The 16,093-nt window shown below is 52.5% G+C and overlaps 2 protein-coding genes across 2 annotated transcripts; one reads left to right on the plus strand and one right to left on the minus strand.

Moving 5' to 3' along the window:
• Nucleotides 1–2,469: 2,469 nt before the first annotated feature.
• On the minus strand, nucleotides 2,470–7,902 carry LOC109774055 (pyrophosphate-energized vacuolar membrane proton pump). The gene is made up of 4 exons (XM_020332773.4): nucleotides 7,412–7,902; nucleotides 3,902–4,856; nucleotides 3,724–3,810; nucleotides 2,470–3,610 (listed from the first exon to the last, which is right to left on the minus strand). Exons 1-4 carry the CDS (start codon nucleotides 7,692–7,694, stop codon nucleotides 2,608–2,610), a joined length of 2,328 nt encoding a protein of 775 aa, XP_020188362.1. The 5' UTR covers nucleotides 7,695–7,902; the 3' UTR covers nucleotides 2,470–2,607.
• A 3,420-nt stretch (nucleotides 7,903–11,322) lies between these two features.
• LOC109774077 (uncharacterized) lies at nucleotides 11,323–11,787 on the plus strand. The gene has a single exon (XM_020332796.3). The coding sequence runs from the start codon at nucleotides 11,323–11,325 to the stop codon at nucleotides 11,677–11,679; it is 357 nt and encodes a 118-aa protein (XP_020188385.1). The 3' UTR covers nucleotides 11,680–11,787.
• The last annotated feature ends 4,306 nt before the right edge of the window (nucleotides 11,788–16,093 follow it).

The following is a 16,093-nucleotide window of genomic DNA, read 5'->3' on the forward strand; positions in this document are numbered from 1 at the left end:
GTACCGGTAGGGGTATGGAAAAGACTCGACTTCTATAGATCTCGATTCTTTTGGCAAAGTGATGAGGCCAAGAAGAAATACAGAATGGCTAGATGAGATATAGTGTGTAGACCAAAAGACCAGGGCGGGCTAGGGATCGAAAATTTAGAGGTTAAGAATAGATGTCTGCTTAGCAGATGGTTATACAGACTATCTACCGAGACCGAGGGCATGTGGATACAGATCTTGTGGAATAAATACTTACACTCTAAGACCTTGGCCCAAGTTAGTGCAAGGCCAGCAAACTCACCCTTTTGGAAGGGATTAATGAGGACAAACATATATTTTTTTCCAACGAGTAAAGTTCTTAGTTGGTAATGGTACCACTACTAGATTCTGGGAGGATACTTGGCTAGGGGAGACGCCTTTGGCTCTACAATACCATTCCTTATATAATATTGTGCAACGTAAGGAGGATTATGTCACCACAGTATTAAGCTCGGTACCACTTAATATCCAGTTTAGGAGATCCCTCGTAGGGGAACGCTGGAATGCTTGGCTTCACCTGGTCCGTAGGTTGATGGATGTTCAACTTTCAGACCAGGAAGATACAATCAGGTGGAAGTTAACCTCGAATGGAATTTTCTCTATGAAATCCATGTATTTGGACTTAATTGATTCCGGTCCATTGTCGAGGTCTTTACACATATGGAAGATTAAAGTTCCGCTTCACATCAAAATCTTTATGTGGTTCGTGCACAAAGGAGTTATTTTGACCAAAGACAATTTGCTAAAAAGAAATTGGGTTGGTAACTCCAGATGTTGTTTTGACCAAAATGAATCGATTAAACACCTCTTTCTCCGATGTCCGCTTGCAAAATTGTTATGGCGATCAATTCATATAGCTTTTAACATTCATCCCCCAACGAGCATAAACACGTTATTTGGGACGTGGCTTAATGGAGTGGACAAATATATAGCTAAACGTATTCAGATAGGGATATGTGCACTCTTATGGGCTATATGGAACACGAGAAATGATATGATATTTAATGGGACAAACTTCACTAACTTTTTGCAAGTCATCTATAGAGCTATAGCTTGGATCCGTATGTGGTCGTTACTCACTTATGCGGATTTCAGGGAGCCTTTGGATATTGGGTGCAACCGCTGGGAGACGGTAGCACGGGCTATATTCAGCCGATTTGGATGGCGACTTAATAATAGGCTAGGTGTGTAGGCATCGTGGTCTATTCTTTATTGCCGGATGTGGAGCGTTTTCACCGAATATCGCACGTTACAGATTTATTTTTTCTCTTTGCTCGGATTATGAGCAGCATTGGAACTTAAGACCTTCTTACGCTTTTTAATAATATGGCCGCATGCACCGATCGGTGCAGAGGCCGGAGGTAAACCTCCTTTTCAAAAAAATCAATGTGGGTAGGCGATCGTCTAGTTGCTTCCGCACTCAGCAACATTAATGCAGGGGAGGGTTCGGGAATGTTGGGTTTAGTCCCACATCGGTTGTGGGGGGAGACATAACACGACTTATAATGGTGGGGGTGTCCCCTCCTAGCAGGCTAGTCTTTTGGGGGGAGAGGGCCCAAGGCTTCTCATAAGTTGGTGTTGCTCTCCGGTTGGGCCTGTTGACGCAGGTTAGTCGAAAACGCTAGTGTTAGCGGACCCGAGATTGCGTAACAATTGGTATCAGAGCCCAGGTGGCCGAAATAAATATCGGTGGACTCACGGGTGATCGGTCATGGTTGGTGGGCTGGAAACGCTAGTGTCAGTGGGCCCATGGGTGACCGATGTGTGAGGGGGAGATTGTTGGGTTTAGTCCCACATCAGTCGTGAAGGGAGACAACACGACTTATAAGGGCGGCGCGGGGGGGGGGGGGGGGGGGGAGGGTCCCTCCTAACAGGCTAGTCTTTTGGGGGAGAGAGCCCAAGGCTTCTCATAAAACTGGTGTTGTTCTCCGGTTGGGCCTCTTGACGCAAGTAGGTCAGAAACGCTGGTGTTAGTGGATCCGAGATTCTGTAACAAGAAACACATAGACCAAGGGTTTTGGATGGGCCGGCCATGTCATATGCGTATGTGGCGAAGGTCCGGACAACCCGCAAACTTCTCATATGTTTGAATCCAGTTTGTAAGATTCCGGACCTCCGGATCAGTCCACACAAATTTAGTTGTTTGAATTGTCCGGTCCAAACATTTAGAAACAATTTGGTGGACTATGTTGTACACTGGTCTTCATAATACGCTCATTATAGTTATTGAATACATGTAGCGGTGATTTGTCATTGACTCACCGTAGAGCTCTGTATGCTATCTGCATGACACTTCGTTGACTGGTCCAATAACCTACGCGGCATCTAGTGAAGCATGATCATCGCCACGTCCTCTCTTTGCTTGTGGGTTTCATCTGTCATCGGGCGAAATAAACAAATATCCTCTCTAGGCCAACCAAGCTAACCACATGAGACAATTCATTTAGTAGAAACAATTCACTAAGCAATAATGTCACAACATTTTTCGGGGTTGACCTAAGCCTCTAATATTCCATATCAATCCTATCATGATATTCTCAGACCAGACATTCATGTATATATCCCTGCTGCAATGTGTGATCAGTTGACTATGAGGCCTCCATGAGCCGCGAAGAATGGCGCGAAGACCAGCGACTCAACGGCCATGAGCTTGATGAGGATGTTGAGCGACGGCCCGGACGTATCCTTGAGCGGGTCGCCGATGGTGTCACCGATCACGGCGGCCATGTGCGCCTCCGAGCCCTTGGGACCCAGGGACTTGGCGTGCTCCGACGCACCCGCCTCGATGTACTTCTTGGCGTTGTCCCAGGCTCCCCCGCTGTTGGAAGCAGATATGGCCACCTGCACGCCCGAGACGAGCGCGCCGGCGAGCAGGCCGGCGAGCGTGTGGACGCCGAAGAAAGTGCCGACGACGAGGGGCGCCAGCAGCACCAGCGCCCCCGGCGGCATCATCTCCCTCAGCGACGCGTCCGTCGAGATCCTCACGCAGCTGGCGTAGTCCGGCGTGGCGCGCCCCTCCATCAGCCCCGGGATGGTGCTGAACTGCCGCCGCACCTCCTCCACCATCTTCAGCGCCGCGCTGCCCACGCTCTTCATCGTCATCGCCGAGAACCAGTACGGGAGCATCCCGCCGGCGAGCATCCCCGCGAACACTTTGGGGCTCAGCACGTTGATCACCGTGACGCCCGCGCGGCTCACGAACGCGCCGAACAGCGCCAGCGACACCAGCGCCGCCGAGCCGATGGCGAACCCCTTGCCGATGGCCGCGGTGGTGTTGCCCGCGGCGTCGAGGGCGTCCGTCCGCTGCCGGATCCTGCGGCTCATGCCGGCCATCTCCGCGATGCCTCCGGCGTTGTCGCTGATCGGGCCGTAGGCGTCGATGGCCAGCCCGGTGGCCACCGTGCTGAGCATCCCGAGCGCGGCGATGGCGATGCCGTAGATCGATGCCAGGGTGAAGCTGACGTAGATTGACAAGGCGATGGCTAACAAGGGCACGATGACGGATTTGTAGCCGAGCGCCAGCCCGAAGATGACGTTGGTCGCCGCGCCGGTCCTGCAAGAGTCGGCCACGTCCCGAACAGGGCTGCGCAACCCACAAGGTTTAATCACTCCGAACCCGAAAGTTTCCCAATGAGCACAAAACTATCTCACGTCGACAAACGAAATGGATTAACAAACGAATAGTAAATTAATTACCTGTAAGCATTACTGGTGAAGTACTCTGTGGTGAAACCGATGGCCAGACCCGCCCATAACCCAATGGCGACGCAGAAGAACACGTGCCTGCCATTGCCAACGCCGGCCATTAGTTACCTTAACTTGATCCATCAGTGGCAAAATGCATGCACAGGGAGACTCGGCGGCGAGGGCTTACCAGTTCTTGACCTGTTTCTGTTCCCCGAAATCGAACATGGTGAACTTGGCCGGGAGCGCGGCGAAGGTGACGACGAGGGCCGCGACGGTCATCAGCGCGGTGGAGATGATGAGCTGAAGCTTCAGCGCTGGCGCGACCCCGCGGACGGTCTTGACCTTGAAGAAATCGGTGGCGAAGAGCGTGGTGACCAGGCAGACCACAAGCCCAGCCGAGCTTATCAGCAGGGGGTAGCACACGGCCGCAAAGTCGTGGTCGGCGCCGAACGACGAGATCGATGCCACGAACAGCGCCGCGCAGGTGGACTCGGCGTAGGACCCGAACAGGTCGGAGCCCATGCCGGCGATGTCGCCGACGTTGTCGCCCACATTGTCCGCGATCACCGCGGGGTTCCTCGGGTCGTCCTCGGGTATGTTCCGCTCCACCTTCCCGACGAGGTCGGCGCCAACGTCCGCCGCCTTGGTGTAGATGCCGCCGCCGACCCTCCCGAACAGCGCCATGGACGAGCCGCCGAGCCCATAGCCGGTGATGGACTCGTACAGGCCCTCCCAGTCGTCGTGGTAGTAGAGCCCAAAGAGCTTGATGGCGACGTAGAGCACCAGGAGGCCCAGGGACGACAGGAGGAACCCCATGACGGCGCCGGACCGGAACGCCGTGGCGAAGGCCGCGCCGATGCCACGGCGCGCCTCCAGTGTGGTTCTCGCGTTGGCGAACGTGGCAATCCGCATGCCGAGGAAGCCCGACACGACGGAGGTGACGGCGCCCAGGAGGAAGGCCATTGTGGTGAACACCGCGTTGGCCAGCGCCGGCTTGCACGTCTTGCCCTTGGTGTACTGGCACGGCTGGCTGGCGGTGCTGAAGCGGTGCACGGACCCCAGGAAGAGGAAGATGACCACGGCGAAGATCACCGTGAAGGCCGCGAGGTACTTGTATTGGGTGAAAAGGAACGAGTTTGCTCCTGCAATATTTGACACGTCACTACTCGAATTGTTGTCAAGAGTATAGACGGACCAATGACGAATTTCAAATGGAAACTTTGCTGGTTATACTCGTTTGAAAACAGATATACTAGTTTCAGTGAGTGTGATGTATAACACACGATGCAGGACCTGGAAAAGTAATACATGTTCTTTGATTTTCAACACTTAAGTCAACAATTTAGGTATTAACAGAAACACTTGGTTGCAGTACTAATGATCAAATTGAGTAATTTTTCAGCAGACTAACTAATGTGGAGAAATAGGATTAAAGATGGGGGGAAGAAGGTGCCCATCCAGGTGAAATTTAGAGAGAGGTGGGAGGACAGAATTAATTAGGAAGTTTAGAGCATCTACATCCGGACTTGGCAAATTTGACCCCTCATAACCAGACGCCTCAATTAGCATACCTCAAATCCATACAAACTCATGCAACTACGTAGACGATGCATACACACATCGTCCGGCTGCTACATCACTACATACAATCGGACTAACAAACTTTGACATGTTTGGTTATGGTGAAGAAGATCATCCACGGCTGCCCTTGCCCACGCCCTTCCCGTCCTTCTAGCAGAAGTACCGGTCAAAGACGCAGTAGGGATCGAGCCGGAGTTGTCCGACCCGTGGATGTCCTCCTTTTCCTCCTTGGGTAGCAGTCCGGCCATGGCACAGACCGCCCGATTATGCTCTCGGGTGAGGGCACGGGTGTTCCCCCGCTGCCGCTTCTTTACAATGCGGGCGCGGATGGCTTCCTCCTTTTCGGCCGCCCGCGCCGCCTCCATGTCGGCAGCGAGGCGGGCCTCCTCCGCCCTTATCCTCTCCTTCACATGGCAGACACACCGTTCCCGGTGGGACTCATACTCCGTCGGAGCAGTGATGGGGAAGGGGTGATTTGAAAGCTCCCGGGGCCGCAATGACCCAGCCTTGGAGGATTCGAGCGCCCGATGCACCGACGCTATGGAGTCGCGCCGAACAGATCCTGTCGTCGGCCAGGCGTTGTCCTCCCGGGAGCGGCGGAGTGTAATGCGGACGGCCAATGCCTCCTCCAACCCGCACGGGATGTCACCCTAGTCGATGTATCCGGACTGGTCGGGGTCAAATTCGCTGCCCGCCGAACGAGAGCTTAGGTGGCGGAGGGGGATGGAGTGAAGTGGCTAGGGTTTGTCCTGCGAGTGGACGGGGAGAAATATATGTGAGATCGGGTGGGCTAGCATGGGCCGGGTCCGACGTGACATACACGCACGCGCGCGTCCGGACACCTCCATATTCGCCCCATATTTAGACTAGATATGAGCGGTCAGAGCGTTCGAGACCCGTTTGAGATGTCTGTTCGAGTCGAATTTTTGTGACCGGGTCGTCCGCCCAGACATTTAAAATGGATTTAGGGCGCCCTGTTGTAGATGCCCTTATGTTAAAACTCTCGTCCCTAGCCCGTAGCGTAGATGTAAGATTACCACTCTGCACCCTGCCCACCAACTCCGGCGCCTGGGACCATGCACCCGCACCGGTCAAGCCTCCGCCTCGCCTCCAGGCGCCGCGGCGTACCCAAGTCCGGTTCAAGTATATGTTTTATCTCTTTCGTCCAAATGGAAAAGATAACGCTCCTACCCGGCTCTAAAACGTGCTCCAGTAACTATATGCTCAATCAGCAGTAAGAACAGCTCAAGGAGGCTATTACAAAGTCGATGAAGTTAATCAAAGAAATAGGTTAAGTAGACAGGATGGGGTACAGAAAAGTTGTAACAATATGGCGTCTCCGGCGGCCCGTCGAACACGTGCCAGGTTAGGTGCCACCACTACTTGGTCAAATCTTTGACAGAGCATCTTTTCGTGAAGGAGGAGCAAGTCACAAACCAAGCATATTTAATTTTCCAATGGCCTGGATTTCCTCAGAGTTGACTTGTGGCGTATAAATTATGTCAGCAGCAAGGTGTTTGAGCTGATCATCTACCGTTGGTCAATGGTTTTGACAGTGCATCTTTGCTTAACATCAGGATAAAGTGTTTCGTCTATTTCGGAGCAAGTTCCACATCCAGCACGTTTGTAAAGAACTCTGGATGAGGGGATTGTGCAGTTGATTGCATTCGATTAGAGTTGAACATGACCAGTTTACAAAGTCCAGATCAGGAATTTCTTGAAAACGTAAATACATCGAAGCTGACGGCAAAGAAAAATTATCTGAACTGTGGCATTCTGCACCACCGTGCCAAATTTGAAGATGATTTTTTTACGAGGTGACTAATTAGTTTACACGAGTGAAATATCCTTTATATAAGTACTGTAGTATTATTAAACATGTTGGTCTTCATATATGTGTTTGTGAAAGGTCAAATGTTACTACTTCATACAGTACAAAATTGGATAAACAAAATTAATCCCGCTGCAGTAGCGATCCAAAAACAAGGGCTAAACAAACAATACGCTATTGAAGACCATGAATTGGATTTGAATTGAAAAGCATGAAGTGAATTTGAAACCCCGCTATTGAAGGAGCCCGCAGAAGAAACTCAAGATAAGTACGAATGGAACTCACCGACGGAAATGGCGTTCTGGATCTCCGCGCATCTGGCCACGGCCGCCGGGCCGTCGCCTCCATCCTCCTCGTCGTCGCTCTCGCCGCCGCCACCGCCGCCGATACGGGTATCCTCACCACCTTCGTCCTCCGTCCGGAACACTGGCCGCCCGTGTACGCCGTTACCGGCCGGCGCGTAGGCGGACACCTTCACCTTGGCGACGAGGAACCACTGCCAGAGCGCGAAGGCAATGCCGACCACGGCGCACGCCGGTATGACCGCGTCGGCCACGGAGAAGCCCATCGCGCGCGCCCCAGGAACCAGCGGGAAAGAAGCAAGAGTATAGAAGGAGAGAGGGGGGCTTGAAATATGGCAAGTTGTTGAGGATTTTGTGAGCGTGGCAACCGGCAAGGCTCGCGAGATCGAGAGCAACTGCCTTCCTCCTCCTAGAGTAGGCGGTATTAAGCAACGGGGTCACCGTTGAGTATGGTTATTGACTTGAGGAGGTGCGCTGTACGGTGTACGGTTAGCTTAGCAGGGGGGTAACATAGGCTGCTTCGTCGCCAGGGCATGTGGTGTGTAGTAGTAATAATCTTCAACCCTCGAATAGAAACGACTAAAATAAGCCGAAGTTGTGAGTGTAGTGCATACCTAAGGTGCAACAAACATTAGGTCAATACAGTAGCTAGAGCCAGCCGATTCCAAGTGTTACAAAGGAACAGGCGAACCAAGTTGTTTCCTTCGGCTCCAACCAATCAATTTCTACACCGAAACAACCGAGAAGCTGTTGTCCTAATATGGTCGGTTTTTCCAAGCCATGCAGAAGAAGTGCATGTGCATTAGGCCTTGTATAATGGGAGGTGGTTAGAGAAATAAACCAGACTTTTCTTAAGCACCGGTACTTATTTGTACTAGGTAGACGCTTAACTAAGCATCTTTTCTGTAGAAATAGGCACCGGTGCTTCAGAAAATCTCGGTTTATTTTTCTAAGCATCCCTCTAAGCATCTCTCATTGTACAAGGCCTAAAAGATGCTAGAGCCTTTGATGGCGAAGAGCAACCCCCCACCCGCTCTCAAAGGCTCTTCGCACCGTCCGGTCTATCTGGACGGCGCGGATCCAGGCGACCCACCCCAATGGTCCATGACGGGTATACGCGCACGGAGCCACCGTAATGCGGTGGCATTCCGTCGCACCTCCTTGCGGAAGCTCATGCACGACGGCCCGGTTGGACCCGCCTGTCGGTGTCCTCACCCGACGAGGACCGCCCGGCTGGCTCCTGGGGCTCTCCCCGCTGTTCGGTCTGCTCAGGCGGCCTACCTCAGAGGTGCATGGCGAGTTGACCGCGGGCTTGGACGGTATCAGGGTTTCGATCCTGACAGTGAGTACTAGGGGTGCGAAAGAGGAGCACAGCCTAACTGCGACGCAGGTGTGCCACTCAGTTTTTGCGAGTTTAGATCCCTCTCGAATGAGGTAACGGCCCTACGTCTCGTGCGTTGAGGCTTGTTTTCTCTTGGGGTGAATGATTACAAGGAGTGCTTAACCCCTGCTTAGGAGGAAGAGGGTAGCTTATATAGAGTGTGCCGCAGCCCTTTTACTCCCACGTTACAAGGGTCGTTTAATAGGTATAACTACGACAGTTACTAGTTTAATAGTCATAACTATGGCAGTTACAGGTAACGGTAGCCATGACTATGGTTAAACCCTGACTTAAGACTACTCGACCGTTGCAGTTCCCACGCCGCCCCTTTGCCTTCCTTGTCCGAGTGGTGGTGGTTGGGCCGACTGGAGGGAAGACGCCCGAGTGTCATCGGTGCGTCCGAGTGGACTTCTTGTCATACGCATCCGAATGCGCCTATGGTCTAGGGACCTAGCAACGATGGTGTGGGACCCTAGATGGGTCTTAGATGTCAGGTCCTTGACCCTACCTGTAGTAGGTGACCCCACCATATGGGGCCACCGTCGCATGGTGTTTTCAATCGCGCAACACCCGCGTGTGGTTTGGTGGCCGGGACTGCTTGTCAGCGTTGCTGGCCCGTGCCGGGTTAGTTGGCTCGCGTCGCCCGGTTGTGGGCGAGGGCCCGACTCGTTGTGACGCCAGCCGAGTGCTTGTAGAGGGCTCTACGGTTGTGGGTAGAGCGTCAGGCCACCCGGCTTTGATGTCCATGAGTGCGTGTTTTGCGATGACAAGAGGCCGGGTCAGCAGCACGTCGTTTGCTGGACCCGTCATGTGTCGGGGTGGCGCTTGCATGCAACGTCTGCCCGGACGGTATTGTTCGTTGTCATATGTTGTTGGGCATCCTCGCCCATTTGTGTTGGTTCACTACTCGTATATAAGGGTGTGTTTGGTAGCATTTCCATCCTAGCATGGTTGTCTCCTCTGATACATGCTGAGTACATGCATTTGCTGCTGTTTGGTAGCGGTGTATGTGCTGAGACATGCTAAGCTGAGACTCTGTGTTGGCAGTAGTCCTGGCCATCTCCGGCCCGGCCCTGTCGGCCCACCCAGGCCCGGCCCTAAAATCCAGGGCCTAGGCCCGATGGGCTTGCCTGTGGGTCGGGCTTGGGCTTGAGTTTTGAGCCCAACAGCAGGGCTTGGATGGGCTTGGGCTTGGCATATTGGCATTTTAAGGAAGAGGCCCGGCCCACGGCCCTAAGCCCTAAGGGCTTTTTAGGGCTTTTTACCAGATGGGTCGGGCTTGGGCTTGAAAAGTAGGCCTGATGGTAGGGTTTGGGAGGGCCTGGGCCTCAATTTTCTGTCGTGGGCTTTTTTAGGCCCGGTCCAAGCCCGGCCCGGCCCGGCCCATGGCCAGGTATAGTTGGCAGCTTGCATCTGTTTAGATATGCCCGTCGGTACTGTAGCAACCGGTATTTTTCAGATAAGTGAACCAAAAATTTAAAAATTGTGAACAATTTTTTGAAAAATGAATATATTTTTTAAAAAATTAAACATTTTTCGAAATTCTGAAGTTTTTGAAAATTTCAAAAAAAATTGAAAGCTTGATCTTTCTAAAAATTTGAACAAAATTTGAAAATCTGCAAAATAATAAAAAACATTTTTTTCAAAATCAGAACATTTTTAAAAAATTTAAACAATTTAGAAATTTCTGATTTTGTTTAGATTTAAACATCAAAATTTGAAATAAAAATTGGAATTTAAAAAAAATTGAAAATCTGTTGTTGTTTTTTTTTTGAAAAATTGAACAAACTTTAACATTTTTTTGTATTCTGAACATTTATTAAAAGTTATTTGAAAATCTGCTGCTGTTTGGTAGCGGTGTATGTTGTCGCTCTATTCGCTCATGCATGCTAACCAGCGAACAGCTGCTGGGGTGTTCTCTCTTCGTACATGGTAAAAGGGTATTTGGGCTGAGCTCGTGCATGCTAAGGAGGCCCCCGCTAAAAAAAAAGAGGCCCCGTGCTCTACCAAACACCCAAAAATGGGTCGAGAAGGGAACTTTTGAGCTCATGCACCCTGCATGCACTCTACAGACACACCATAAAATGCGCCCTTTGTAAAAAAAACATAGCTCCCATTGTGAAGTTCAAGTCATATGGGCAACGTTCCTCGCGGCCCGCTCTGCGCGCTGCTCCTCGCCATTTTCAACGAGGGGCGAAACGAGCGGTGCTCCGGCGGCCCCGCAACTCCGGCCTCTTCCTCCGCGCCTTCGTCCGTTAATCCCACTCTCCGACCAGGCAATCGCCACCGCCGCCTGCCTTTAAAGCGAGCCAGAGGAGGGAAGGGGCAGGAGCAACCCAATAAGCTAGCGGGACGCCGGAGAGAGCGGGTGGAAGCTGCCACGCGCGCTTCGCCCAAGCCCCCCTCCTCCTCGCCCTCCCCCCGCCGTTCATAGCGTAGCACTTAGCACGTACGCGCGCGCGCAGCGCGGGCGAGAGAGACAAAGCTCGTCGGCCGGCTGTCTCTCGCCTGCCATGGGAACGGAGGTGCTCCGCCCGCACGACTGCCTGTCCCGCGTCCGCCACCACGCCCACGCCCACGCCGGCTCCAGGCGCTCGCCGCGCCCGGCCTCGAGGACGCACCGCGGCACCGCTCGCCGCGCCCAGGCAGCGTCGCCCCTGCCGCAAGAGGTGCGAGTCAAGGTGTCAGTGTCACCCGCCACCGTGGACGCCGCGTACGCCGGGCCAGCGTTCGGCGTCATGTCGCCGTCGCCGCGGGCGCTGCCGCTGCCGCGCTTCAGCAACACCAAGACGGCAGCCCAGGCCACCGTGGACGACTCGGCCACGCGGGAGCTCCGGCGGCTGCTGGGCCTCGAGCGGCCGGCGAATTGACCGCGCGCGAGAAATCAAACAGGCAGGCCACGGACTCAGCGAACGAAGAAAGGGTGTGTCAAGATGTACGTGTGGGTCTCTTCCATTGATTCTTCTCGGTTAATCTCCGGTTCTGCCTCTCCGACGGCGCGCGTTCCCGGGGCCTCCCCCGTCCGGTGTTTTTGTCAAGGACCGAGGGAGGCGGGGAGCGACGCTGCGGCTTAGCTCCCGCCGTGCGGAAACCCGTCGTAGGAGAGGGGGGGCTAAACTAGAGGAAGGAGAAATGATGAAATGGCGGGAAGATTTGATGTGGTTTAGATGTGGTTAACTGAATCTTATCAACTTCAGATTTGCTCTTGTGATGCTCAAAAATTGGGATAGCTCAAACTTCTTGTCGACAACTGGACCAGTTGATTAGGTGTAACAACTTGTACATAAACTTTCAATCGGAGAACAACACGAACTTATTTCGGTGGGTAATTACATGATACAACAATGCAGAGGAATATGAAACACACGCTTTCAAGGCGAAATTCAGACAAGTTGAGAGCCCCCTCTTCCAAGTTGCTCGCAATCTACACGGATACAGGAGATACAGAGATAGAACATATATACCATGTTGTCCATATACAGCGCCATGGAAGGCTCAGATCTTGCGGACAAGAACTTGAGCACCGTACTGGGGTTGGAGGGTCATCACCATCATCAGCGCATGAACATAGGATGGCGAGACATCAAGCACAAACCGCTGGAGGACCATTGCAATCACCAGCTTTGCCTCGACTATCGCGAGATTCTGGCCAACACAGATGGCAGGGCCAATCCCAAAGGGGAAGTAGGCGCCGAGGTGATAGCTCTTGCCATCTGCAAACCTCGACGGATCAAACTCCTCCGCAACTAGCGCCCCATATGTCGACATCATGATGAATGTCAACAAGGGGCAAATTGAGCTGCATGCCTGCAGGGATGTCAAGTTTGTCCAGCTTGACATCCTTAGTAGATGTCCCGCTGAGAGATAAAGCTGGAGGATAGAGCCTAAGGGTCTCCTTCAGCACCATATTTACCTGATATCATGCCAACATTGCCAAAGTGTTATTCACAATGTTCCAATGAGATATCATCAAGAATAAAAAAAGGCTGTAGCATTCATTCGAGTAAATGGGCCTCACAATTTTGAGATTGCTCAGGTTTTCTGCGTTTGGGTGCTTGTTCCTGCCACATACTTGATGGACTTCACAGCGTGCTTTGGCTTGCCATTCTTTATGCAATGCGAGTAGTAGTGTTGCCCATGTTAACAAGTTTGCGGTTGTTTCTTTACCGGCAAAGTAAAATGTCTTGCACTCATCAATGATCTCTTCAATTCCCATTTTAAACCCGTTGTCTGTTTTGCTGGCTGATAGCATCAAGCCAAGCAAAATTTTGGAGTCCTCACACTTCCTTCCATTGGTCTCAATCAATTTGCGCAGAGAACTTCGGATTTCCTGGTTTAGGCTATGCCTTCTTCGGTTCTTCTTTGTCGGTACAAACCTAAGAAATAAATAGGTCATATTATTTTTCCCTCAACTGCAAAGTTTGATTGAAGAGCATGAATGGCTGAAGCAAACTTTTTTTATAATTGTAAAGTGAAGGAACAATTAGGGGAAACTAATTGTTTATTGATAGAGAAAATCGTGACCCAACTCGAGTCCATGAGTTAATCACACCTGAAGCCAGGAAGTAGAAGGTTCTCATTGCAAGGAGGGCAAGTTTTATCTGTTCTTCTTGCAATTGAAAATGCCACGGAGGAAATGACATCAGAACTCAAAGTTTGGAATTCTCTCGCGCTCGCGCTCCTCTCTCGCTCACGCTCGCGCAGGGACCGCCGCTGCCGACGGCTGATCTCCCTCCTCCGGCCACCTCGAGCCCAGCCAAGCACAGATCCGGGACCCTCCAAGCGTCCTCTCTCCATCCATCCCGAAGCCCGGCGCCGTCTTCACCGGCTCTCCCCCGCGGAGGAGTTCGAGTCGGGCCCTCCCCCTCTCCCTGTCCCGCTCCCGTGCGGCCGCGCCGGGCCGCACCGAGGCGCCCCTGCTCGCTCGAGCAGGCCCCGCTGCACCTTCCTCTCCTCTCGCCGCCGCCGGAGGCGTCGCCGGGCAAAGCCCTGGTGGCGCGGCGACGGCGGGACCCCTCGGTCGCCATTTTCGAGAGCAGGGGCGGCGCTGCTCCGCTGCTCCAGGCGGGGATGCTGCGGGAGGGTGGTGGCTCGCCATGGCTGGACGTGGTGGTCTGTCAGGCGCCGCTCGACGGGGGCATGGCGGAACCTGCCGTGGCTGCGTGATGCGGCGGAGGAAGCCGGGGCGGATCTGGTCCAGCGAAGCGCGGCGCGGGCGTGGCCCGGTGGTGCTCTGGCTGGAGGTGCGGCCGGCGCGACGCCCTGCCCTGGTCAGGCGGCTGTTGCTGTGGAGGCTGGATCTCGGGGCGGCGGCCCCGGGACGGTGGTGGGTGACGACGACTGCAGTGTTCACGCGGGCGAAGCTGTGGCCGTGGTATGCCGGTTGGTCCAACCGGTCTTCGGTCGTGGGGTGCGGCTGCTGGTGAAAACCATGCCTGACTGTTGTTGGGTGACGATGGCGGCGTCCATGGGCGTCGTGACCCTGTTGAGGGCGTCGTCGCTGCAGCTTGTCTCCCTGACTGAGTTTCCGGCTGTGGGGACTCGTGGATGGTGCTAGTCCAAGATGGTGGCTGATGGTGTGCCGGGGCGGCGGCCCCGGGTTTCGGTGGTGGCGGCTTCGGCCAGGGAGTGGTGCGTGTCTGGCCACGGTGGATCGTGGGATCCCGTGGCCAGAGTGAGGTCGGTCTCGGCAGAGGTGGTGGTTAGTGGGCGGCGGTCGGTGGTGGCAGGTGGTCGGCACATTTCCGGGAGAAATCCTTGCTCCGGTCTTCACCGGAGCTGACAACGGCGGCGCCCGCGGATGCCGCGATCTTTCTTGGAAGCGTTGTCGTGGAGGTGCTCCTCCTTCTACCCATGGCTTTGGCTCCGGAGGGAAACCTTAGATCCGCTGGATCGGGCGATGGAGGCGTCTTAGCGTCTTTCTCCTCCTTGGGGGCATCGTCTCGGAGCCGGCTACAACTAAGAGACTGGTGGATGATGGCATCTTCGTCGTCGATGGCGGCATCTTCGCCGCATGGTTTGCTGAGGCGGGGCGCTAGTTTCTGTTTGGCAACGATGATGAACACTTGAAGAATGAATTAAATCATGACGAGCCACCGTGATGAACTCCGGTAACAAAAGAATGACGAGATAAAATTGAAGGATGAAAGGGATAAGATTAAATCCTTGCGATGATTTGGATGGAGGTTCGCGACGAAATCGGCGAGAAGCTTGGAACTCCGGAAAAGAAAAGATGAAAACACTTTGAACCGAGAATGTGATAAGATGAACAATCTCCGAAAAGAAGAGATAAAACCCCTGAAGAAAGAAGAATAAGGATTACGTTATGCTTATCCTCCACCAATTAAATTGATGAGAAACAATGGATTTGCATACTACTTATTCTCGTTGGAAAGATTAAGGGGGGATATAGCGCAAAACTTGAGAAAGTCTTCGTGAACCATCGGTAGGGCTGGAAAGAACGAATGAATGATATGATAACAAGAGAAAGAATCTTGAACGAGCCACCGTAGGAATTGAAACGAATGACGAAAAGAGAAAGAATTACCGGAAAGAATTAGAAAAGCACGAAGATACTTGAGTGAGTCAAGATGCAAGAGAACGAAGAGATCGCGAACTGATTAAAAATGCTTGAACGAAACACCGGTACAAATAAGGGAACGAACGAAGCTGAAAACTTGGAACGAAGGAATCTTCTAAAACGGAAGCCTCCGGATAATTGAGACGGAAAACAACTCCTGAAATACTCTGGATGGGTGAAAATAATTGCACGACTTTTAACAATTTGATAGGATAACCATCAAGCCAGCACCGCGAATTTCCGGGAGAACGGACAAGATTTAAGAAAAACTCTTCTTCGGTCTTCAAATGTTGAGAAAGACGACAAGAAAGAACACCAAAATTGTTGAGATACTCCGGGAGGATGAAAAGAGGAAAAGGTTGACCCGATCATGAAAGAATTTGAAAGCGATCTTGGAGAAGCATCTGATTGATGAAATTCATACTTACGTCAAACTTCGAAAAGAATTTGAGAATAACTCCGGGAAAATTAGAAGAGTCAGGTAAGATCCTGGGAAAGACCTGTGGGTTAGGGCCCACTGAAAAGAAACACCGTAGGAAAGGATTGTCTAATGAGAAATGATGCATCGGAACGATTGAAAGATTTGTATGAGGTGACAACCTCGAATTAGATGGATGCAAACACGAATCTTCTGAGATGTCTTCAACACTCCGGGATAATAGAATGGCGAAATGGAGGAACGAGCAAGGGGAAAACACTTTGGT

This window comes from Aegilops tauschii, chromosome 1 (assembly GCF_002575655.3).
Source record: "Aegilops tauschii subsp. strangulata cultivar AL8/78 chromosome 1, Aet v6.0, whole genome shotgun sequence".
In the NCBI taxonomy this organism is placed as follows: domain Eukaryota; kingdom Viridiplantae; phylum Streptophyta; class Magnoliopsida; order Poales; family Poaceae; genus Aegilops; species Aegilops tauschii.